This window comes from Sinohyriopsis cumingii, unplaced genomic scaffold (genome assembly GCF_028554795.1).
Source record: "Sinohyriopsis cumingii isolate HCF-2022 unplaced genomic scaffold, ASM2855479v2 utg001164l, whole genome shotgun sequence".
Lineage (NCBI taxonomy): Eukaryota > Metazoa > Mollusca > Bivalvia > Unionida > Unionidae > Sinohyriopsis > Sinohyriopsis cumingii.
Window position 1 is genome coordinate 498,353 of NW_028315966.1, and position 25,887 is coordinate 524,239.

Below are 25,887 nucleotides of genomic sequence, written 5' to 3' on the forward strand. Positions count from 1 at the left end.
TCTTAGTTGTTATAGGGTACTTTTATTGAGTACTTTTGTCTTATGTGCTTGTGGGTCATTTAGTCTTAGTTGTTATAGGGTACTTTTATAGAGTACCTTTGTCTTATGTGCTTTTGGGTCATTTAGTCTTAGTTGTTATAGAGTACTTTTCTTGAGTACTTTGTCTTATGTGCTTGTGGGTCATTTAGTCTTAGTTGTAAAAGGTTTCTTTTGTCTTAAATACTAGAGGGTCCTATTCACTTTCATTTTGATGGATTTTTACATTTGTTTTGTAGTACCATGAAATCCATGAAGATTGGTACCCTAAAAATAAAACTAAGTCAATGGTATAGGCAATGAACATTTTCTGAAAGGTGGAAGAAAATGTGACATATTGGAGTTCTGCAGAAGAGCATCCCTGAAACAAAATTCTAACAATTTGGAAATATCAGCTGTTATTCTTCATTACACTGTACAAATTGATGCCTTTCATTAAACCAACTTCAATTAGGGCATAATACAATTATGTAGATAAGCATCAGTGAAACAGAATTTTTTGATCAATTTTCAAATATCAGCCATAATTCTACTAACTATTGTACAATATGAGGTTTATCAAACTTACTGTCTGTTCAGAGAGGTTGATTCTGACCAGTTCTCTCCCTGAGGTTCGAGCTATGGCAGCAACTAGACTGGTTTTCCCCACTCCTGGGGAACCCTCTAATAGTAAGGGGCGTGGCAGTTGCAGAGCCCTCAAGATTCTTTGGGCATTAATACATGTCCCTGGTGCCTGCAATGCATACCTGTCTCCACCTGTCACAGCTTTCTCACCTGTGTAAACAGGGAAACATAATTAAAGAAAATTTCCAATTTACTTAAGCTGTGTTTGTAGATTTAGGTTGATGTGAATTAGGACTAGCACAAACATGAAATGGAGAATACTGAAATTCTTAGGAATAAATGCATAGGTATAAATGATTTTTTTAAAATGACTTTATATAATTAACAAAGTATGCAAAGGAATCAGACCTAATAATTTACAAAGCATGCAAAGGAATCAGATCTAATAATTTACAAAGTATGCAAAGGAATCAGACCTAATAATTTACAAAGCATGCAAAGGAATCAGACCTAATAATTTACAAAGCTTGCAAAGGAATCAGACCTAATAATTTACAAAGCATGCAAAGGAATCAGACCTAATAATTTACAAACATGCAAAGGAATCAGACCTAATAATTTACAAAGCATGCTGATGAATCAGACCTAATAATTTACATAACATGCAAAAGTCTATCTGAATCAGACCTGATATAATTAACTGACCATGCATAAGTCTATTTGAATCGGACCTAATAATTTATATAGCATTCAAAAGTTTATTTGAAACAGACCTAATATAATATACAGCATGCAAAGGGCTAAATGAAATGGACCTAATACTATTTACATAGCATGCAAATGTCTATGAATTGAACCTAATATAATTTATATAGCATGCAAAAGGTTAAATGAACCATGGCAGAAGAAAATCAAAATGTGCATTAGAATATTTTGATTGTTAAATTGTTTGCTTGGGTCATGTAAACAAAACTATAAAGACAGTAAAAGCAAAACCATTTCAACGAGCTGGAGAAAATAAAAGGGTCTTGATAAGCAGTAATTATTTACTCCGTACATTTTAACAAATTGTGTTGGTTCATGTGAAGCACATATTTGGACTGGAGAGATTGTATTGGTTCACAACAGCCACATACCGGACTGGAGACACTGCATTAGTTCACATGGAATGTGAAGACTGTGTTGTAATATAAATTTTGGATTGGACGGGTTATGTAGGTTCACATGAACCACACATTAAGGAATGGCACGATTGTGTTGGTTTACACGAACCATAAATTTGGAATTGGAGATTCTGTAGGTTCACATAAACCACACATCTGGAATGGCAAGATTGTGTTGGCTTACAATAACCACATATATGGGATTGTAGAGACTATGTGAGATCACAGGAAACACGCATTTGGAATGGCAAGATTGTGTTAGTTTACAAGAACCATAAATTTGGAATTGGAGATTCTGTAGGTTCACATGAACCACACATTAAGGAATGGCACGACTGAGTCGGCTTACAAGAACCACATATATGGGATTGTAAAGACTGTGTGGGATCACAGGAAACACACATTTGGAATGGCAAGATTGTGTTGGTTTACAAGAACCATAAATTTGGAATTGGAGATTCTGTAGGATCACATGAACCATACATGTGGAATGGCAAGATTGTGTTGGCTTACAAGGACCACAAATTTGGGTGGAGAGATTATATGGGTTCACATGAACCACACATCATACTCGAATGATTGTGTTAATTTAGAAAAACCACACATCTGGACAAGGATGATTATATTGGTTTGGACCAACCACATATTTATATGGGGGAGAAGTGTTGCTTCAAAAACCTGCCAACAACCCTGACAAAGGCTTTCTCAGTAAAGCAAGCAATATTTTCCTATAAGTTGGACCAATTTTCACCCAGGTATAACACAATATCAATATCATATACTGATAGTGTCAACTTGGAAAACATGCATTTAAACAGTTAAGAAGTGTGATCTGAGGCTTATGAAGTGAGAGCAAAGAATATGCTCAACAATAATGTTTGTAAAGTACACTTATGTTATAATTATCTCCAGCACACTTTTAGAAACTGCCATTCTAAACCCCATGGAGCTCAGGTTTTAAACTCCAAACTTGCCATAACTTTAGGGTTAATTTTGAATTTCAATTGATGACATTAATAATCTCTCCCAACAAGAGACACAATCAAAATCAACAAATGATGTCCAATAAACGTAAATGTTGCCTTTGCTGCTTTTTTAACCCAAGAATTTAAATATTCCTTGTTATAACTATGTACTGATTGTTTAATCTATTAAAGAGATTTATTGTCTTTTTCATTTTTGTTCATTTGACACAATTTTTAGAATAAATCTATTACAAAACCCAAATCTGGATCAAACAAAAGCAAGCTAGTATATGAATGTGATCACAATGAAGGTATTTTCAGACATTTTGCTATATTTTGCAAGTCTGTAATTTACTGGTCATTTCAGTAAGACTTGTACAGGTTGGCAGGTCTGGTTTCACATAAACCACACATGTGGACTCCAAAGATTGTGTCAGTTCACATGAGCCACACATCTGGACTGTAAAAGAGTGTTAGTTCAAAATAACCACAATAACCCCCTATCTGGGCAATAATGCTTGGATAAAATAAAAGTTCCACTGTACATGCTTTTACATTTACCTATAGTGAATAAACCAAAATACCCAGGTGGGCCTGATATCACACACCTGGCTTAAATAAATTAACAATTACTATTGTATGTGATCTTAAATTGGCCTGTAGTAAATAAAATGGAATGCCATATCACTGAAGATAAGCAAAAAATAAATTTACCTTTCTTTATACCAAATGGAGCTATGCAGAATATGTGATCAGAAACCATGACAACAGAGTCAGTTACAAGATCTCTGGTGAGTATGCTGAGATCATTCAGCTGATATTCCTGATGAGTCATTCTGGACACTTGTTGACACAGGAAATTCAAACACTGACCTCTGAAATGGTCCACGTCAGTGTCATTCGCCTGACTAGTTCTGCCTGTAATGAATTTCAATCATGCCACTATAAGGTGATGGATGTAATTAACCGTAACAATATAAGCGAAGTACATATAATATGTACTATCACTGATTTGAGACAATAAAATAGAGCTCAATCATAAAAACTATTAAAATCATATTATGGGCTAAAACAAAATGTTTAATGTTTGTGTTTAAAAGCAGCAAGTATTGTACATGACTGAATATCATCAGTAAGATATTCCATATTTAAAAACACAAAACTGCTTTAATACATTCTACTCTTGTATTTTAGGATACTTAGTTTATTTTTAGCAGAAGAAATTAAATGCCTGGCTGTTATATTATGTAAATTTATGTACACACAAATTATATCCCGGCTATTTCACTGTTATAGTTGTAATTATAGGTTACTGGATGACTCATAAGCAAATTTAGAGAATTATTGAAAAGAGAACATGATGGCTGCAAAAAGGTAATTTTATTTGTGAATGGCTGTCTTTTTCTAGTCTTCTTGGTTTAAACCGCTTGGTTTTAATGTCCTAAGGTGGTGTATCCAGTAAGATTACTTTTCTTTCCTGGTTTCAGAACTCCATTTGGGGTTGTGAGCAATTGCTATAAGTGTTATATCACTGAAAGTGTGGCCATGGGAGGAGAAGTGTTCTGTGACTGGGTTTCTATACAGCTTCTTTGTCATCCAATCAGATCTATGAAGGTTGATCCTTTTATGTAGTTTTTCAGTTTCTCCGATATACTGGATGCTACAGATCTTACATGTGATGAGATAAATTACATTCTGTTTTGCACGTTTTGTTTAGACCATGTATGTTTAATTTTTCTCTAGTCACTGTGCATGGAAATGTCCTGGTTTCTATCATATGTTGGCAGGTTTTGCACCTTTTATTGCCAGAGGGGCCAGATTTATCTTAATCAATTCCTGACAAACATGATCCCTTCCTGGATCCAGTGCAATTGAAAGAACTGTTATTCGCCATATGATTTGTATTCTTTATATATATATATATATATATATATATATATATATATATATATATATATATATATATATATATATATATATATACACACACATTTTCAACTACTTTATCAATCGTCTGTTAGTGAAAAAGCTGATTGCCTTTGACAAAAGTCCACTGGATGATTTCCACAATTTTGTTCTGCATTATAGATATATATAAGCTGGAGAAATATATCAAATAATCTATCCTTAAACAATAAGAATTTTGCCTGCATGCAATAAAATAACACATTATAACATAACAAAGAGTTCAGTACCTGAATGAAACCAGTCAAACCCATCTGAACAAGTTTCTTCACCCCTCCCCCCCAACCGTTATTTACTTTTTCATCTTGTTTAAACACCAGTCCCAGTCTTACCTGAACCAAGTCCATCCAAAAAGACAAGACAAGCCCCATGTACGTATGCCACTGCTGGATCCAATTTTTTGTTCAAAAGTGTGTCAGCATCTATCTTCTCTTCAACTCTCATCTCCTCTTCCCCAAGGGTCCTGGCACACTGGTTTATAAACCTCACCCATGACAAGAGGTCACGAATAGTAACAGTGCACCTAACAGCAGAGAAGAAGTGCAAAATATGAGATTTTTCCTTAAATGAAGAATTGTAAAATATTTGCCCATTAGATTACAATAAGTAATTCTTGTCTTCCAGATGAATCTGCAACTATTGTAATTTATATCTATGCAAAGATGTCAATTCTTTCTTATTTATTTTATCTTGAAATGAAGAAAAGAAAATTTCTTAGAGGAAAGAAACAAATTCTTTATACAAATCTGAAACATAGTCCTACTTTATCCCTTCTCTCAAATTATATACATGCCAATCCACAGAGATGTAATGGCATAATTATTACTAAAATAATAGTAGGTGTAAAGAAGTGTAATCTGAGCATAACAAGTTTAATCTCTATACGACATGCTACTAATACGGGAAACTTGTATGAAAAATGTGCATTTACTTTTGTTACTAAGCTGGATTTGCAGCTGGTTAAAAGTTGTCACAAATCTATGTGACTTAGTCTCAATATGTGAGACATGTTTTCAATTCAAGAAACCCATCTTTTGGGGGGGGATGGGGGAAATGTGTCATTTACAGCTGCTATAAATAGAAAATAAGTACATCTAGGTCTAACATGGACAAATGTGCTCTTATGCTATTCTTATGCAGCAGTCTTCATTTTCAGAATATTCTCAAGTTTATATGATGTGTGGGATAAATAATAAAAATGAAAAACAAAACTATTTTCGCTTTATTTTTTAACTTGTTTTTAATCTACCAAAAATGTGTAGTTCATGTACTGGTGAGCATAAGAAGTAATTAGGAGAAAAAAAGTGTAATGATTAGCATACACACATTCACACTACACACACTAATGTTCATATTAGTCTAAAACAGTGGTTCCCAAACCTTTTTGAGCCACCCACCCCCGCCTTGATTATCCTCATCGCCCTCTACCTTACCCTATTAAAAGCTATATTCAGCATTAGCTGCCCCCCTCGTTAACCCCACTGGCCCCAAGGGGTGGTACCGCCCAAATTCAGAAAAACTGGTCTAACACATTACCAGTATATAACTGACCTTTCTCGTGACCATTATGTAACACATTAATGTTCATACACAGTCTAGACGATTACAAACGTATAACTGATTCTGGCCTTATGTTTCATCATAAAGCACAGAATGCAATGATATTCATTCATTTTAAAGCCTGAAAATTTAAATATTTATCAATTAAACCAATAAGTAACCAATTACCTTTTTCCCAGTGTATTATTGGAGAACCACTCCACAAAGTCAAGAATAGCTTTGCCAATACCACTAGTGCCATCCTCCTGGTTACACAGATGTATCCCTGGCAATAAGTTGTGCTCAATGATGTCAATCAAGTCCTGACGCTGGTCTGCTGGTGGACACCAAATCTCCGTGAACCGATTTCTGAGTGCAGGTGACAACTGAAATGTGTCAATCATGAAGTTAAAAAGGTAAAAATAGCTGAAATCCTAATGTTTGAATAGTGGATCAAATGGGAAACCTATTTGGGTCTATCTGACATCAAGAAAATCAAACAAGTTTTGATGACAGATTGGAAAATCCCAACCAAGCAGTCATAATTTGCGGGCAAGGATGAGACCTAAGTTTCTGCCCAAAATTTTTAAATGTCGGAGTGGAATTTTAAATTTGGGAGTGGAATATCAATATCTCATATTAATATCAATGACTGTTTATTATTATTACCTTACTTGGTCAAAAATTGTGGATTAGGATTATCGTGAAGCATTATGATCAAGAGTCAAAAGTATAAAAAATATTCTCTGAAAAATCAAATGATATTCTGTGTACACCAAAAACTTGGTATAAATCTGGAAATGTCAAAACAAAGATAACTAATTTGATGACTAAATTAAATTGTTAGAATACGGGTAAATTGATGACTGAAAATGAACTGTTTGAACGCTGGTAATCTGATGAAATTAAACTGTAGAACAAAGACAATTAATTTGATGACTGAAATTAAAAGGTTAGAACACAGGTAATTTGATAACTGAAATTAAACTGTTATAACACATATAATTTTATAACTGAAATTTAACTGTTAGAAAAATGGAATACAATTATGACTTCACTGTGATGAGGTCATAAAAAACAAGTTGCAATCAACCAATTAAACCACTTTTGACATTAAGTGAGATAGTAAAACAGCTGCAACAGGTAAAATAGACAAAATCTATGAGTGTTCCAAACTGGTAAATACAGTCCTAAATATTTAGGAATGCGAGGATTAAAAACAACACTCATCTCCTACTGGGCACCAATTCATCACAGATCAATAGAAATATGAGAATAAAATACTATGGACCCTCATAAGACACCATTTAACCCAAACCCTGATAAGACACAAATTCTTTACACCAACACCCTTGTAGGACACCAATTAACGCAGTTAAACTTTCACCACGATACTACAAAATTATTATAGCTGATTTAAATGAAGCACTTGATAAACACGTAAAAAGGACAATGTCAATGGAAAAATAACTGAAGTAAACAGAGAGTCATGACCTTAAAATGCGATGTCCAAAGCCATCATGGCTCTACAAATCATCAAGAAAGTGCAGGTTTTGCAAATTCTACATTCCTTTAAACAGAAAACCAGTTGCCATAAGGAAATGAAATGGTGAAATGTTTTCCATTGGACAGTAATCCCACAACCCTTACAGCTGTCTTTTGATGCAAATAACTAGTGGTGAATATATTATATTCATTTTCAACATCATACACCCTTGAGATATGCAGATTGATATACTTACCTCCTTCTTGCCAAAGTCACCCCCAGGGTTCATGGTGGCAAAAACCTGAAACCCTTTCCTGGCCACCACTTCCTCAACCTCATTCTGTCCTCCATCTCCACTTCCTTTCTCTGCTAGCAGTAGGGTCCTTTCTGGCTCCAGCACACTGTTTAACCTCTCCAGTACAGAGTCATCAGCCAGTGAGATCTCATCTATCAGGAACATGTTACCTTCTTTCATAGCCATCACTAAAAGCCCATCAACCCACTCAAAAAGCTTACTCTCCTTGGAACCATCCTGAAAATAGTGAAAGAGAGAGAAACTTTGGTATGTCTCCTTCCAATATATGAGTGATACAGTTTGCGTATGTGAGAAAACCACATGGGGTAAACCTATCCCATATGGGTGCATGCACTGACACTGTACATGTTGACCTTATGCTTATGACATCATCGTGAATGTTAACAATTATTGGACGATTTATTATTGAAATATATTCTTTGCTGGCCTATAAACAATAATCCTTTTTTTGACAACAAATTCTTTGCTGTATATTGACAACAAATTCTTTGCAGTAAATAAAACTTTTAATGCTTTTTCCAATGGCAAAAAAAACAGTTTAATACATATTTTTATAGCTATGTTACATTAACTATGCCAATTAAACATCCTTTTTCCCAATATTATATTCTGGTGAGATATGAGAGATAAAAAATGCATCATATAATATGATTGTGTGGAAATTTGCACCTAAGCATCAGAATCTGTGGACTGGATTCAGACTTTGCTGAGCTCCTGCCTAACAGTTCTGATCAAGACAAAGGGCTTTCCCTATTACAGTATATAATAAGTTCTATTTATATCACACTCCTTTGGAACAGTCTCTCTCACACAGCCATCAAGAGGAAGGACAAATTTTGGCTCGGTAAGGAGACCAGCTGTTCAGGGGAACTGAAATACATTGTGATGAAATGAAGAAAAAGGGACATAAGACCCTGTCTGGATATTTGAGTTTGTTGATTTAAAGAGGTGACTGGTATGAGAGGTTATACTGTAGTTATCTCTAGATCTACATGGTGTTGATATGTGTAGGACCTAACTGATATGAAACACACTTAACTACTGTAAAAATATTGATCTCTATTCAAATCGGATCTGATATGTTTACACAAAATTTTACGACAAAACTAAAAGACCTTGCATTACCTGCAATGTTTTCTTCAGGAAAATGTGAAATGTAAAGAAATTTCCAATCAATCCAAATCTTTTGTACTAACTGAAGTGGCTTTTAGCATTGAATATAAGTTTTGATGGGATCAGTTGCCAGAATAGATTTTGTCAAAGGTGCATAAGAATTTTTTTTCTTCAAAAACCTGCCTCCTTAACATGTGATCTAATAGACCTCTCTGAAATTTAGCACCTTTTAATCATGTGATCTAACTGAAGCATACCTCCAAAAAAAGCAGCACCTACCTCTTGAACAGGTGATCTGACTAGTCACAAACCTCCAAGAAAGTCAGCACCTACCTCTTTAACATGTCACCTGACTGGTCACAAACCTCAAAAAAAAGGTAGCACCTACCTCTTGAACAGGTGATCTGACTGGTCACAGACCTCAAAGAAAGTCAACACCTACCTCTTTAACATGTTACCTGACTGGTCACAGACTTAAAAAAACAATGAGCTCCTACCTCTTGAACAGGTCATCTGACTGGTCACAGACCTCCAAGGAAGTCAGCACTTACCTCTTTAACATGTGACCTGACTGGTCGCAGACCTCCAAGAAAGTCAGCACTCTCTGTGTGAAGATGACAGTTGATGGTATGCAGCATCTTTTTGTATACTGCTCCAAATATCTGGCATACTGTAGTCTTCCCACATCTCAAATAAATGATGATGGTAATATTAGTGTGTTACAATTCTATGGTCTAAAAGTCAATGAGCACTTCGTAGTTCTAATGATTAATATAAATAAATGACTCCTCTCAAATTATATCTGATTCCAACAATGACTGGATAGACAGAACTTAATGTAGGAATTAATAATTTTTGTTTACCTCTACCTTATACAAAGATAACTAGAACAGGGGTCATAAGTATGCTTCCATAACATTCAAAGGAAAAAAGACCATGTCAACATGTTTACAAGCTATCATTATCATTAACTTAAAGTACAATCTACAACCATAGATAAAAGTTAACCATCTAGACATCTTATTTAGAAAATGATCATTATCACAAATCACAACCTACAACCATGGATACAAGTTAACTATCTAGACATGTTGTTTAGAAAATGATCATTATCATAAATCACAGCCTACAACTGTGGATAAAAGTTAACTATCTAGACATGTTGTTCAGAAAATGATCATTATCATAAATCACAGCCTACAACCGTGGATAAAAGTTAACTATCTAGACATGTTGTTTAGAAAATGATCATTACCATAAATCACAGCCTACAACTGTGGATAAAAGTTAACTATCTAGACATCTTGTTTAGAAAATGATCATTATCATAAATCACAACCTATAACCATGGATATAAGTTGAGCCCACAATACAGAATGAAAGAAATACATAACAAAGTCAGATGATTGATAAGCTGATTCATCACAATTTCCAAGTATAAAAGGTAAGTCTAATTCATTTCATTGACCAGGACTCTGCAACTGAAAGGACCTAGGCTGTTAGCTTGTTTTTTCAGTTATGCATTTTATTAAAAACTCAGACCTATGAAAATAAATTTGCACAGCTTTTGCAAGCACTTTGAATGCAAGCATTAGTAGTGTAATACAATAAATAAACCTACTTCAAGTTTCATTTATTTGTTACTTACCCAGTTTCTCCAACAAGCAAGACTGGCTCCTTGTATTTAATAGCTTGCCCAATCAAAACAGCCAATCTTCTCATGTTAAATGTCCAAACAACATGCTGAAAAGACTCAGCTGATTGACTGAGAACTGTGTTTAGTATAGACTGGTTTGTGGGTGGTGTGTTTGGTGTGAGGGTGAACAGACTTCTGGGGTCCAGTTTACATCTGAAGTGTTTCTCCAGAACTTCCTGGATGACTGATCCCTCCTCTGTTTTTCGTACTCTTCCAGCAAGAAGCATAAACCCTAAATTATACAGAAGCAATATGCAAACTGAAAGGTTCTCTCTATATTTAAGAACTTTTTTCTGTTAAAGAAAAAGATAGCAATCATTTGGCACAAATGAGCAAAACATTTCAGATTTGTGAACTTTAACAAAGTATGCTGCTTACTAAACTAGTTTAGACAAGGACCACTGACCAACATCATCATTGGCAGATAACACTTACCAGAACCACTGCCAAGAGAGTGACTAAATCCCATTGACCAACATCATTAAGGTGACCAAATCCCACTGACAAACATCACTGATAAAGTAGTGACCAAATTCCACTGACCAACATCACAGCTAATGGGGTGACCAAATTTGTATGTATTTTTCAGTCATATTCTTAAGTTTAGAGTATCGTTAATTTAATATGTAGAATATAAACGAACAAATACCCTCAACTTTATTTAAAAAGACATCAAATAATAAATTTAGAAATAAAAAGTTGTACATAAGGATGATAAAACATAAATTTATATCCCTCACCTTGGTCTGCAAGATGTTTGTCCCAGTCATAGAATTTAGACGGTGGAAGTTCAGGGCAGTTGTACCTCTCTGCCCAACGAAACAAATCCCTCAAAGTCATGAAGCCAGATTTCCCTGCAAACACACCAGACCCTCTTCTTCTGGTCTGTAAATACAATTGCATTATTTAAAAAAATTGGAAATTTCTGCCAATTTGAAAATTTGATCTTTTAACTTCTCTATCATATGATAAACTCACATGACCATTTGTGCAACATTTCATGACAAGAAACTATGACTAAAAACAGTGTCAAAGACATGTATTCACAGATATTAACCTAATGGACAGATAATATTGCAGCGTCTAGGAATGTACTGTTTGTTCACATGGTACAAAATAAACCGACACTAGTATAACTGTACATGACAGATAAAATTATAGCAGCCAAGAATGTATTGTAGGCTCACATAATACAAACAAACTGATACTAGTCTATTGGTACACAACAGACAGATAATATCACAGCAGCTAAGAATGTACTGTCTGTTCACATAATACAGCATCTTATCTTTTACCCCTAGGAGTGTCAATATGAAATGCATCATCTTTTTGGCACATAAAAATACCTGAAGATCTAACATAACAGCTATCATCCTCTTGGCATAGGACATGGGGACTGAGCATCGCTGGTGTAGGATGATCTCCAATTCCCCACTTGGAATATCATCAAAGTGAAGCTCAATAAAACGATTCCTGAAAGCACGTGACAGCATCTGAAATGTATGACCACAATAAAGTTTAAAAAAGGATGTTTATATTTTAACCATTATAAATAGAATGTACACATTAAGTCAAACTGTAATAAAACAGTTCTCACACTGAACTGAAAATGAAATGCATATGGTTGTTTCCTTTACAAACTTAGTGAATGAATAACTAGTAATCATGAAACTGCTTGAATGCTTTGTGGGTGACTAACGAGTAATTATGAATACTGTGAGAATACTTTGTGTGACTAACCATTAATCCTGAATACTGTGAGAATACTCTGTGAGTGACTAACATTTAATTCCTGAATACTGTGAGAATACTTTGTATGACTAACCAATAATCTTGAATGCTATGAAATGCACATTATTGTTTCCTTTACAAACATACTGAATTAATAATCAGTAAGCAAAATACTGTTTGAATACTTTTGTGACTATTAAACCAGTAATCATGAACACTGCAATGCATTGTTGTTCCCTTTGCAAACTTAGTGAATGCCTAATGAGATATCATGAATACTGTGAATACTTAGTGAATGCCTAATGAGATGTTATGAATAATGTGTGAATAGATAGTGAATGACTAAAGAGATATGAATAATGTGTGAATACACAGTGAATGACTAATGAGATATCATGATAACTGTGGATACTTAGTGAATGACTAATGAGATGTCATGAATATTGTGTGAATGCATAGTGAATGACTAACCAGTAACTATGAATACTGTCTGAATACATAAAGAATGACAACCAGTAATCATGAATAATGTTTGAATACATAATGAATGACAAACCAGTAATTATGAATACTGTTTGAATACATAGTGAATGACAAACCAGTAATCATAAATACTTTCAATACATTTCTTTTCATGGGTATCAATTTTCTTGCTGTTTCAAATAATGGCATTTATACTGGTAATTGGCCCCATTTTATGCAAAGTCCGTAAGACAGGTATTTGTGCATAACTTGACATTTTTTTACTATGTGGTGTATTTAGTACAAGAGAATGCAGTGATATTAGTCCAACTGGATTTATGGAACAAGATTTACAAGATTTTTTTAATAAATATTTTTTTCAAACTCATACTGTCACTCAGTCGCATAGTACTTGTGTACCTTCTACCTTTATTTCTTTCTTTTAAAATGAGTACACCTAAAGAAAATGATGTAATACACTGTTAAATGCACACTTCCATTTAATGGCAGACTGAATGTACTGAACATATGACCAAAAACAGATCCTAAATGAAAGCAAACTTTTAATCATTTTTCTCCAATCGTAATTCTTACCCGATCACATTAAAGTTAGGGACACAAACCTGATCCCTCAGGATACCTCAGGAATCCAGCCCTACTTAAGATATGAAATTTCATCTTCTCTATCTCATACAGACAAAGAGCAATAACTCATGCCCAGTACACACCCTTGCCACCATCAAGTGTCACTAGCTTGAAAGCTGAGCAATATGTTAGTGAGGATGCTCACATGGCAGTGTGTTGGAAGGATTTTAAGTAATGTGATCAGGAAAGTATTCTAGGAGAAACAAAATTTACTTTCTCCTTTAAAAAGTATTCCCCTATCACACTGATGTTAGAATAGATAATATGGAATGCTGAGCATCCAACCTATACCTCAAGTTTCCTTTTACGGATAAGCAGCTGGATTCCCCCTGCAAACTATAACCTGTTCTCCTAATCTGATGTGCAACACAACTTATCAGGTGACCTGTAATTCCTATATCTGGTTAAGAAGGTGAAATCTTCTTGCCAACAAAATTTCACTGGCCAATCCATCAAAGCTAATAGGCTATGTTGACTTTTAGCTGGGTCTCACAGTCATTTCAGCAGCTGACACCATACCTATCATATTTAAAGAAGTTCTGTCTCTGTGAAGCTAAATCTCACGGACAAAAAAACAGAAGGTTGGCTTCTTTTATGTCTTGGATTGAAACATTACATTCAAATACAATGCTTGCAGCAATTGAACTAATTTTGTGAGATGAAATCTTCATGAGGCAACTCTGATATTTAGAAACCTCAGCAAACGTTGAGTGTATGACCCACTACAGCCATGAAGACAGGCTTTTAGGAATGATATAATGCTTCCCAGCTTTTACCAGGTGAGAGTGACTTGCCTGGGCCACAACTTGCCTCTGTGCACTTCAAGTAGTAGTTGAGGCACAAACAGAGTGTTGCATTAATGATACTCTCATTGCGTCTATGGAAGAAAGGGAGCATCTCACAACTTCTTCACTGCCAACTGATAGTAACCTATTTTTGGCTACAAAGCCTGGTTGCAGCAAAAAGACCACCGAACCATCCAATTTGAATTGAAAAGAGTTTGAATCAATGGAAAGGGCATGTAACTCACTGCATGCTGAAGCTATGGCTATCAGGAGATGTATTTTGTAAGATATTAGACTCAGCAAAGTGCGGGCTAAAGGCTCTAATCCATCTGAAATGAGCCAGGTTAAACCCTGGACTGATTCCATTTTCGAAACAGGGTGAGGGACTTTGGTCTATTCAGGTCAAAATTGGCAAATCATAACCAATATCACGTCTGCTATTTTTCTGGAATGTGTTAGATACTGTGTAGCAATAGCCTTTGGTGATAATGGGGGCCAACTGATTTTCATCACAGAGTTAGAGAAAAAAGTTGGCCAGTTGAGAGACTGAAGCACTGAAAGAGATGATGTTTCTGACTCTGCTCTGAAAACATTCCACTTTTCCTCATCAGCCATCAGAGTGGAGGGTATTCTTGCTCATAAAGTCTCTCCATAATCAATGGATTGATTTTCGGTCTCTCACAATGATGTCCTAGTAAAAGCCAAAAACCAAGCATGAAGAGGAAAACAGTATAAACAGGTGTCAAACACCTGCAATTGTTTGAGAGGATTCAGTTTGGCATCAATCTTCTTAATAGGCATATTTATCACTAGATCGAGTCTATCAACGACCAAAGACTTGTCCAATCTGAGAGGGGCTATCAGAATCATTCTGAGCCTGCAACTCCTGGATTATTTTCAGTACCAAGACCATGGTAGGGTAAGAAAGGTGCACAACACCTCCCAACAGATTAATAGTGCATCTATGGCCCAAGCTACTAGGTCTGAAACTGATTCCACCTTGCTGCAAAAATATCTTTCATTAGATGAAAACCAACTGTGTAAATCCAAAGAAAAACTGACTGACTCTTTCTTGATAGTAAGCCAGGACATTGAGTCTGCAGGGAAAGTACCTGAGTTGTAAGTTGATGTGGAGTTGTTTGCACCAACATCGAAACTGCCAAATCAAAATGCACAGGTCAAGTAATATGGTGCCCAATTTAAGAAGGTAGGTGACCACTACAAAACTCTGAGATAATTAGGACCATTTTCCCCCAAGGGCTGATCTTCCAGAACTAAAAGGCATTGATGCCAGCCATCATTTTGAGAAGGTTGACATGGAGAGGAAGATCCCTAGGATTCCAATAGTAAAGTCAGGCAACAGGTGGGCACCCCAACCATACTTACTGGTGTTATTACATACTCTCATTTCTGTTTTGGGTTTCTCCAGAGGAATCCATCTTGAGCCAACCTGTGCTGCACAAAGGATGCAAGAATGATCAAAACGTATGCATTATCATGACTTTTTAACCAATCAGATTTGAAAAGGGATGCCACTGGGCTAGCAAGGTCATCTGTAAGGGGTTCATAAAAAAGCAAGATCAAGTCCATCACTGCAATGAATAATCTAAGAAACTGCAAGAACACTCTTGCTGAAATCCAAGTCCTGTAGGTAATAGGCTCAATAAGTTTGACAATCCTGAATATGTGAACGTAAGGGAGCAATACCAAATTGAGGTTGGTGAGAAATTCCATACTCGGACAAAACACTGGGATGGAAGAAGATCAGACTTTTGCCAGTTCACTAGAAAACCAAGTTTACTCAAAAATGATAGGAGATGTTTCTGCCTTTGAAGAGAATGAAACTTAACATATATTTTTGGATGATGTTGTTCAAGTACACTGCCGTCGCTGTACAAGAAGTTGACCAGAACAGGGCAACAACACAATCCATGAGTTTGGTAAAAAGCCCAGGGACTGATGTTTAGTCCAAAGGGTTGGACTTGAAACTGATAAGCTATGTCAAAATAAGTAAAACAGAAATCTCCATGTAGCTGGGTGAATATGGACATAAAAGTATCCATCTGTCAGATCAAGACTAACTGCACACTTGTTCCTTCTGTTAGAGAGAATATGCTGTCTCCATCTTTACTTTTGATGGCATAACATATTGGTTGAGGCAACTCAGGTCGATGGTCAGCCTCAACTTGCTGTTCACTTTCTGGATAAGAAAAAGCCTGGAATAAAGTGCTGGAGATAGTGATCGTTGCACAATCCCTACCAACTGTTTGTTGACGAGCAACTTTATCTCCTGTTGTAGAAACATCCTTCTCCCAATCTGAAAGTGCGTACATGAAAAGGAGAGGAGGAAAGACGTTGGATAAATTAAATCCAAAATCTTTCAAAATGAAGTGGATCATCCATTCATTCTGAGGAAATAGGGTGATCTAGCAAAACTGAAACTGAGTCAGGTGCATACCAGTAGGCCATCTGTGGGCAATGTCTAGAGTCAGGAAGCTTGGAGGTAAAAAAAAACTTAATATTTTGCCTCCCCTGTAAGGTTGCCTCCAAAACTGAGGTTGTTGCCTCCTGGCATTAGGCTGGGATCTGAACTGAACATTTGACTGACACATTTCCTTGCTAATTATATTTGTGCATGGCAGTACGGTGTGGGAGGCATTCTCAAACCAGCAGCACCCTGTGACATGTGCCTCATCATAATATTGATGTGCTTTATCAGGACACTGACATGTGCTTTATCAGAATACTGACATGTGTCTTAAAATAATACTGACAGTGACATGTGCTTTATCAGAATACTGACATGTATCTTAAAACAATACTGACAGTGACATGTGCTTTATCAGAATACTGACATGTGCCTTGCTACAATACTGACATAGTGACATCTGCTTTATAAGAATACTGATATGTGTCTTAAAACAATAACCTACAGTGACATTTGCTTCATCAGAATAGTGACATGTGCCTTAATACAAATAATGACATAGTGACATGTGCTTTATCAGAATACTGACATGTGTCTTAAAACAAAACACAGCAATGCAAAATAAAAATTAAATTTTAATATCAGGTTCAAATGCAGGCAAAGTAAATAGCATCCTTTCAGCTGCTGCTGTCAAAACTAGATCTGTTTTATAAAGATACAACTTGTCTTAACAATAACAATTGTCAAAAATCTTACAATTAAAGAAAATTCATTTGGCCTCTCACTGTCTGAGGAAGAGATTGTTATAACTTCATGAAAGTGAATGACTATTTACAAAGGTATACACTTTTTACTGGTAGAAATCAAAGATCATTTTACAAGAAAAGAATCAATCTGACTGATGAACTATTCTTATTAATAACAGCTTTAAAAAGCCTGTAAATACCTTCCTGCCTCCATACTGTCCAGGTGGATTCTGGGTAGCAAATAGCATGAACTTGGGATGAGCTTTCACTGTCTCTTGTGTCTCAGAGATGTAGAGCTCTCGGTTGTCATCCAAAAGCTATAAAACATTTAATTGGTAAATAAAGTCGACAATTATCTGTTTCACTTCTTACAGATCTATGGCAAAATAAAGAATCTCGTACATGCAGGCCAGAATTTATTTAATGACTGATCTATAATTACCAAGTATTCAGGACAAAATTTAACTAAGGCCTGATACATAATGACACTGTTTAGAACAAAATTTATCTAAGGCCTGATAAAAAATTACAGCATTTAGGACAGAATTTATATAAGGTCTGATCCCTAATTACCAACACAACATTAAGGACAGAATTTATCTAAGGTATGATCCCTAATTACCAACACAGCATTTAGGACAGAATTTATCTAAGGCCTGATCCCTAATTACCAACATAGTATTAAGGACAGAATTTATCTAAGGTCTGATCCCTAATTACCAACACAGCATTAAGGACAGAATTTATCTAAGGTCTGATCCCTAATTACCAACACAGCATTTAGGACAGAATTTATCTAAGGTCTGATCCCTAATTACCAACACAGCATTTAGGACAGAATTTATCTAAGGTCTGATCCCTAATTACCAACACATCATTTAGGACAGAATTTATCTAAGGCCTGATCTCTAATTACCAAAATAGCATTTAGGACAGACTTTATCTAAGGCCTGACCCATAATTACCAACAGAGTGTTTAGAACAGTGTTTATCTAAGGCCTGATCCATAATTACCAACAGAATATTTAGAACAGAGTTTTAATAAAGGCCTGGAACATAAACACAGCATTTGAGACAAAAATTTAAATAAGGCCTGTTCCACAATTACTTTAGGTTTGAAAGGTATGGATGGCACTTTATCAATGACCCCACAACCTTTGAAATTTTAATTAGACAGTAAGCATAAAAAACAGAACAATTAAAACTTTTACATCAACTTCTTGCTAAGCTAAATTTTTAAACTGGTCAGTCAATAAGAAAGGTGGGTACAATAAGCTAGGTAATTAAAGGTAATTAAAGTAAAGTATTTTCATAAGCCATTCCATTTCAGGCTGATCCAATGACATGATTGACACCTGCATCATCCAGGTTAAGAGTCCAACATGCAAGCCACTGAGCCTCTGTGGCTCTCTAAATATAGAGACATAAATTAAAAAACTTTACACTTGGTGACAACATTGTTGGAGCCAGAAAACTGAAACTTTAATCCCTATATCTGCTATTGCACACAATGCAAAGATGAACAAGTCAAGTTACCCTGTTGAGAGCCTCAAGGACATCAGTGGGGGCCAAGTTCAGTTCATCCAGAATAATCCAGTGTCCCTTCCTCATTGCCTCCACCAACACACCTACATTAATAGTAAAAAATTACAAACATGACTTATTTTAGTTTCTTAATTTCAGAGTCCCAACAAGTCAAACAAGAACATGTTGTAACGGCAATTAGGTACTCCCACACTTCTGTAGAACCAATTTTCAAATTTTAAACATAAAACATGTTCGATCTAGAAAATAGAAATAACATGACCCATTTCATTTTTTTCCATGACGGTACACAATTGTTTCTGGAGTAGTTTTACTTCTGTGTGCTTAATCTGCTCTTGACAAGAAACCTAACAACAATCAAGGTTAACAACTTTTGCAAGTATTTGATATGGTTACTTCAACATGTGTCTAAATACGATATTTAAAATCTACAATTAATATTTTATTAATAAAGATATTGTGCATTACCAGTTTAGAAATATCTGCAAAAATTATAAAATATCATTAGATATTCAAGGCTCTACATAAAGCCCACTTGTAAGATTTAAATTAGAATTCTCCTTTTATACTTGGTGATAAAAATATAAATGAGCAGTTAAATTATAATGTTTCATAATTCACTCAAGTGTTTCTCAAATTTGGAAAGACAAGTACCTTCTTAATTACAAGTTTTCCATTTGCTAGGACACATACCATCTTTAAAGACAAGTTTTCCATTTGCTAAGACATGTACCTTCTTAAAGACAAGTTTTCCATCTGCTAAGACAATTACCTTCTTTAAAGACAAGTTTTCCATTGTCATCTGCAGCATAGCATCCAAGATATTCCTGTATGTCTGTATGCTCATGATTGTTGACCCTGACACAGACATTACCACTGGACTGGGCCAGCCATGTTATCAGGCTGGTCTTTCCAACTGAGGTCTCACCTTGCAGAAGTACCGGGGTATTGCTAGAAGTGAATGAAGACTATTAAAGTTACTAAAACCATATTTTTTGATCAATGGAAACAGTAACTGAATATTTGCACACATGTGAAGAATCTGATCTTACATGTGGGATATTTAACAACATATAATTAATTAGTTGTACATTTCATACAGAATGTGCCCAACCTATGTGATGCAATGCATTATGGCCCTATTGGCTTTTCAGCCTTATTTCAAACATGTTTTCACTAATTTAATGAACAAAATAGTGGCGCAGTACGTAGTAATTAGTCACCACTATTTCACAGTAAATGGGAGAATTTGAAAACCTCTGAATTAATTTTTTTGTCATTGTTGTAAAGACCTTTGTAAACCTTATTCCTAAAATAACCATACTACACTGGTATTTCCCTATCTCCATCAAATCAAGGTGCCCGTACTTTTTAATTAATGTGTGGAAAAAAAATAAAACATTTTTGAAAGATTAATCAATAAATATCTAACTGTAGTCCACAATGTAAAATTTTATTTACAATATGTAATTTCATGTTACTCCATGAAGACAACTGGAGAATTTGTAAAGTCAAAACATTTCAAAAAGTTTGAACCTACCTTGCTGAGATAATGCAAACAAGGTCTCTATAATTTGCTCAGTTTATTGGCATAGGTATCTGACTTACTGACATAGGTATGTGACATACTTATATAGCTATGTGATAAACTGATATAGGTATGTGACATACTGATCTATGTATCTGGCTTACTGCCATAGGTATTTGACTGACTGACACAGGCATGTGACATACTTATATAGGTATGTGATATAGGTATTTGACATACTGATCTATGTATCTGGCTTACTGCCATAGGTATCTGACTTATTGGTACCTGCCACATCACCTACATTTTCCCTAACGTGGTCCTTATCACCATTAAAACAATGCAGTGAATACATTTTATAGCAGTGTATCAACTTTGTGAATTTCATAGCTGCCTCAAAACCACACAGCTTGAAATCCAATGAAGGTTGTTCTGCCTGTAAAGAAGGTAAATCCACAAACGTAGGTATCAACAACTCACATATTTTGTAACATTAAACAAAACTGACATCCAAAAAATAAATCTACGCTACTGAAACTTAAAAAATATAAACCTACCCTGCTGAGACTATTCGTGCCAAATCTCTCAAGTTTGCTCGGACAGAGGGTGTCAGGACATAGTTATCTGGGACTCTGGATTCCAGTGTACCCTTTGAGATCCAATAGCCCTCAAACTGCAGGTGTTCAACATCTGGTGGCTTGGGTAATGGTTGTTTGAGTATGGATTTGACATTGGATTTTCCACCCAGAATATGCTGACAGATCAGCTGGTCCACGACAGGGTAAGAGGATCTGTCCAGCTCTGTCAGAAAACTCAGGCAAAAGCTCTGATGATAAAAACACAGCACATGAGGAAAAAGGTCACTGGTTAGGATCTGGGCCAGTGTTAGTATTAGTATATCCTGCACTTACATTTGTATTATAAAGGAATTCTGCAGAAGGTGGCATCTAGTCTATGAATGGCACCATGATGATGTAGCATATAATCTTATGAATTATTGTAACAATATCTCAAAAATTCTGTTGAAGAAGGTGTACAAGTCCAAAACCACAAGGACAAACATTAACATAGACTCCATTGTTCTCTCACCATTCTGAGACAAGACAGATAGGACCTTATCATAAACCCCATTGCTGTCTCACCATTCTGAGACAAGACAGATAAGACCTTATCATAAACCCCAGTGTTGTCTCACCATTCTGAGACAAGACACATTGGAGCTTAATATAAATGCCAATGTTGTCTCACCATTCTGAGACAAGATCTATAGGACCTTAACATAAACTCCATTGTTGTCTCACCATTCCAAAACAAGACAGATAGAACCTTAACACAAACCTTATTGTTATCTTAAGATTCCGAGACAAGACCAATAGGACATTAACATAATTCCCACTGTTGTCTCACCAATTAGACAAGACTGACAGATCTCGTGTAGATCACATTGTTATCTCAACAATCACAGACAAGACTGATAGGACTTTAACATAAATCCCATTGTTGTCTCACCACTGATAGGCAAGACAAATAATGTTTTCTGAAACATAAATAATATAAAAAACCATTGAATCAGAATCTCTCTTCTCCAGCAACCAAAATTATTATACCTTTGACATGTGGCATATGTATGCTGAATTTATCATATTGCCCTACTATCCTGGCCTTTCTGAAAATATTCAGACATTATTTTTCCCCTTCTACACTTGAATCATTTCCAAATAAGACAAGCTACATATTTTCCTTTGCAAAGTAACTTCTACACTTTATTCAACATAAAATTGGACACACATTTTCCTTTGCAAAGTAACTTTTACACTTTATTCAACATAAAATTGGACACACATTTTCCTTTGCAAAGTGACTTCTACACTTTATTCAACATAAAATTGGACACATGTTTTCCTTTGCAAAGTAACTTCTACACTTTATTCAACATAAAATTGGACACACATTTTCCTTTGCAAAGTAACTTCTACACTTTATTCAACATAAAATTGGACACACATTTTCCTTTGCAAAGTAACTTCTACACTTTATTCAACATAAAATTGGACACACATTTTCCTTTGCAAAGTAACTTCTACACTTTATTCAACATAAAATTGGACACACATTTTCCTTTGCAAAGTAACTTCTACACTTTATTCAACATAAAACTGGACACATATTTTCCTCTGCAAAGTAATTCTACACTTTATTCAACATTAAATTGGACACACATTTTCCTTCTGGCAGCTTATTATTACTTGCCAAGAAAGGAAATATTTTTGTAAATAAAGTTTCTCCAAGAATTTCACCCAATCATATTAACATTGGGAAAAAAACTTCGCTACCTCCCAAATCCATCCTCCCAAAAAGTTAATTATTCATCTTTCCTTCTGTATAAAAACTGACGAAGAGGAGTAACTCTTACAAATTATATGCCCAAGATAATCACCTTAATACCAGTTATTTACAAACTTAACCCTGAGCAAAACCAACAAAAGAATACTCTTATTTGTGGGGAAGAGTGGAAGGGATTGGGTAAGTATTCTTGGACAAATATAATTTACTTTTTAAAAAAAGCTAACTTCCTAATTAAATTATGCATTTCCAAAAACAAATACCTCATCAAATAAAGTTAGAAACATGCTCAGCTACCTCTTAAATCTAGCAAACATGGAAAGATAAACAAATTTTCCTTCCCAGCTATATTCCATATAAAGAAAGGAAAGAAACTCTTCCCCAATCCTCGCCTTCACCTTCCTTACCACCACTGGGTGGCTACAGTTTTTCACCAGTGTTTGCTTGATCGATACCTTAATGAGGATGCTTGCATGTGCAGAGGAGTGTGTGTGTGTGTGTGCGTGCATGCATGTGTGTGTGTGTGAGATTAGGATTTTTAACGTAGCTTTAACAATTTTCAGTCATATCGCTATGATGTCTGCAGTGTGACCATTTATAGTGATGTCTAGCACCGGGGCATCATCCCGCAGACATGTAGCATGATGTCCCACCCAGCCACATTATCCTGACATCAGGCCGACCAGTCCTAACACTAACCTCTTTATGCTGAGCACCAAGCGAGGCAGCTGTTAGTACCATTTTTGTAAGTCTTTGGTATGACTTGACTGGGTATTTGAATGCAGGGAGATGTGGGACAGTTTAATAATAATGAGATCTGGTAAGTATTCTTGTAGAAACATATTTACTTACAGTAAACTCAGCCAGCATCTATGTATTGGATTTTGTAGTTCTTTGGGGTTTAAGGCCATTTTTTAACACATGATAGGCTATATGATGGAGGAAGAACCTAGAAGAACCACTGACCCATCAAAAGCTATTTGCAAGCTTTCTCACATACACACACCAGTTGAGCTGAGACTCAAACTCAAGCTGACAGATGTGAGATACACAAGCACCTTAGACCCCTTGGTCATCCAGGTCTCTAGCAGAAAATGAAGCAATTAACTTTTCTTAATGAGTAAATCACCATGTGAATCCAGGAAAAAATGCTGTGCTATGCCTTTAATAAGACTTTGCAGACTTTAAGCTGGTCTGGTCTGGTGATGGTCTGAGCTACAGCCACCAGATCTACCTGCTTCAGTTGTTATCTCTGCTAAGCTAGTTCAGGTAGATTTAAGTGGGACACGGTTGACTGCATGTGGCATCCAACTGCGTCTATTTTGTCTTGGATTGCTACATACAATTTGAATGCAATGTTTGCAGAGATAGCTTTTATTTCATGAGCTGAAACTTTTTATCAGGCATACCTAATTTCTTGAGATCTCTGAGTGTGTTAAGTGTATTACCCACTTCAGCCATTATGCTAGGACTTTGCTGGTTCTCTCCCAGCTCTGTGTTTGAGCACATAAAATGATTTCAGCTTCAATGCATCCTTTGATTTGGAGAGGTTTGATTTGGAGAGGGTTAATTTGGATAGGGTTGATTTGGAGAGGGGACAGTTGAGGTTCTTCGACTAACGATTAAAGGCTGTCTGTTCTTCACTATGGAACCCGGTTGCATCGTCAGGGCCACATAACTGTTTGATCTGAAATGCTGATAGTTCAGGTCAAACAAAAGGGCATGCAACTTGCTTACCCTATGTAATTAATCTAGACCTATAAAGAAACATGTTTTACATGATAGCAGCTTTAAAGAGGTGCTGCCTAAGGGCTCAAATTGAATTTAATTGAACCAAGTCAGTACATAACAGATTTCTCTTGGGAAACAGTTTGTAATTTTGGATTAATAAATTCATAATTGCATAATTGGCTTGATAAATTGTTAACACAATTATATCCACCCTACCGTGATGTCTGAATGTGTCTGATATTATCGATTAGTAGCCCTTTCTCATAATGGAATCTAACGTTTTCTCCTGAAAGATTCAGACAAATAAGTTAGCCAATTCCGGTAAAAGGAACTCAATGTTACTCTTACACCAGTGCCTGAAGACATGTCACTTCCTATTTTACACCTTCAAAGTGGAGGACCACTTAGCTCATGACATTCTCTCCTCAACAGAAAATCATCTGTGCAAACCAGTACAGAAAATCCCAAACCAGTCTACAAAGATCTGGTATTTCATTCCCCATTGTTTGCGGAAATAGGTGAACATCACAGAATTGTCTGACATAATGAGGATTACCTTTCCACATAAATGGTTCTTCCGGAAATGAAATGCTTTGCATTCATTTCTAAAACTCTTCAGGCCTGCATTTGCCACTCACCCTGCTGAAACTGGGCAATAGATGGACTCCCCAACTCTATCTGCTGGCTTCCATAGAGATTGTAATTTCTCGCTGGGGGTTTTCTGAAGGAATTCCCACGATCAACCAATTTTTGTTGTGCCACTGATGCAGGAAATAAACTACTTCATTCAAGATCATGATGTTTTAACCTCGCTGACAAAAATGGAATGCCACCATAGGTTAGTAAAGCCAAGTGCAAAGGGTGCATGAAAAGACTGCCAAAAAGAATCAGACCTGTCAGTGCATTGAGTAGTCTCAGGAATTGCAAAAAACTCTCATGACGATCCACTTCCAGTCAAAAATCAGCACGCTCAATAGTCCATTGCTGTGCACAACTGAGGGCGGTAAACAAGATTGAGATTTGTAATAAATTCCATGCCCAGGTGGACAAAATGATGGCATGGAATGAGGCTTGACTTGTCCCAATTAATCTGACACCCT

At 35.8% G+C, this 25,887-nt stretch overlaps 1 protein-coding gene across 2 annotated transcripts in view; it reads right to left on the reverse strand.

The window, feature by feature from the left end:
- LOC149772822 (midasin-like) overlaps positions 1-25,887 on the reverse strand; it is a 270,606-nt gene that overhangs the window by 192,714 nt on the left and 52,005 nt on the right. For both annotated transcript variants that reach the window (XM_089947241.1, XM_089947240.1), the window contains exons 22-34: positions 21,271-21,539; positions 19,958-20,136; positions 19,177-19,268; positions 17,841-17,957; positions 12,190-12,336; positions 11,584-11,728; positions 10,796-11,075; positions 9,699-9,834; positions 7,975-8,250; positions 6,422-6,618; positions 5,026-5,216; positions 3,443-3,646; positions 605-810 (exon numbers count right to left, since the gene is read on the reverse strand). In XM_089947241.1, the coding sequence (XP_089803367.1) occupies positions 605-810; positions 3,443-3,646; positions 5,026-5,216; positions 6,422-6,618; positions 7,975-8,250; positions 9,699-9,834; positions 10,796-11,075; positions 11,584-11,728; positions 12,190-12,336; positions 17,841-17,957; positions 19,177-19,268; positions 19,958-20,136; positions 21,271-21,539 (2,439 nt within the window). The remainder of the gene's footprint in view (positions 1-604; positions 811-3,442; positions 3,647-5,025; positions 5,217-6,421; positions 6,619-7,974; positions 8,251-9,698; positions 9,835-10,795; positions 11,076-11,583; positions 11,729-12,189; positions 12,337-17,840; positions 17,958-19,176; positions 19,269-19,957; positions 20,137-21,270; positions 21,540-25,887) is intronic.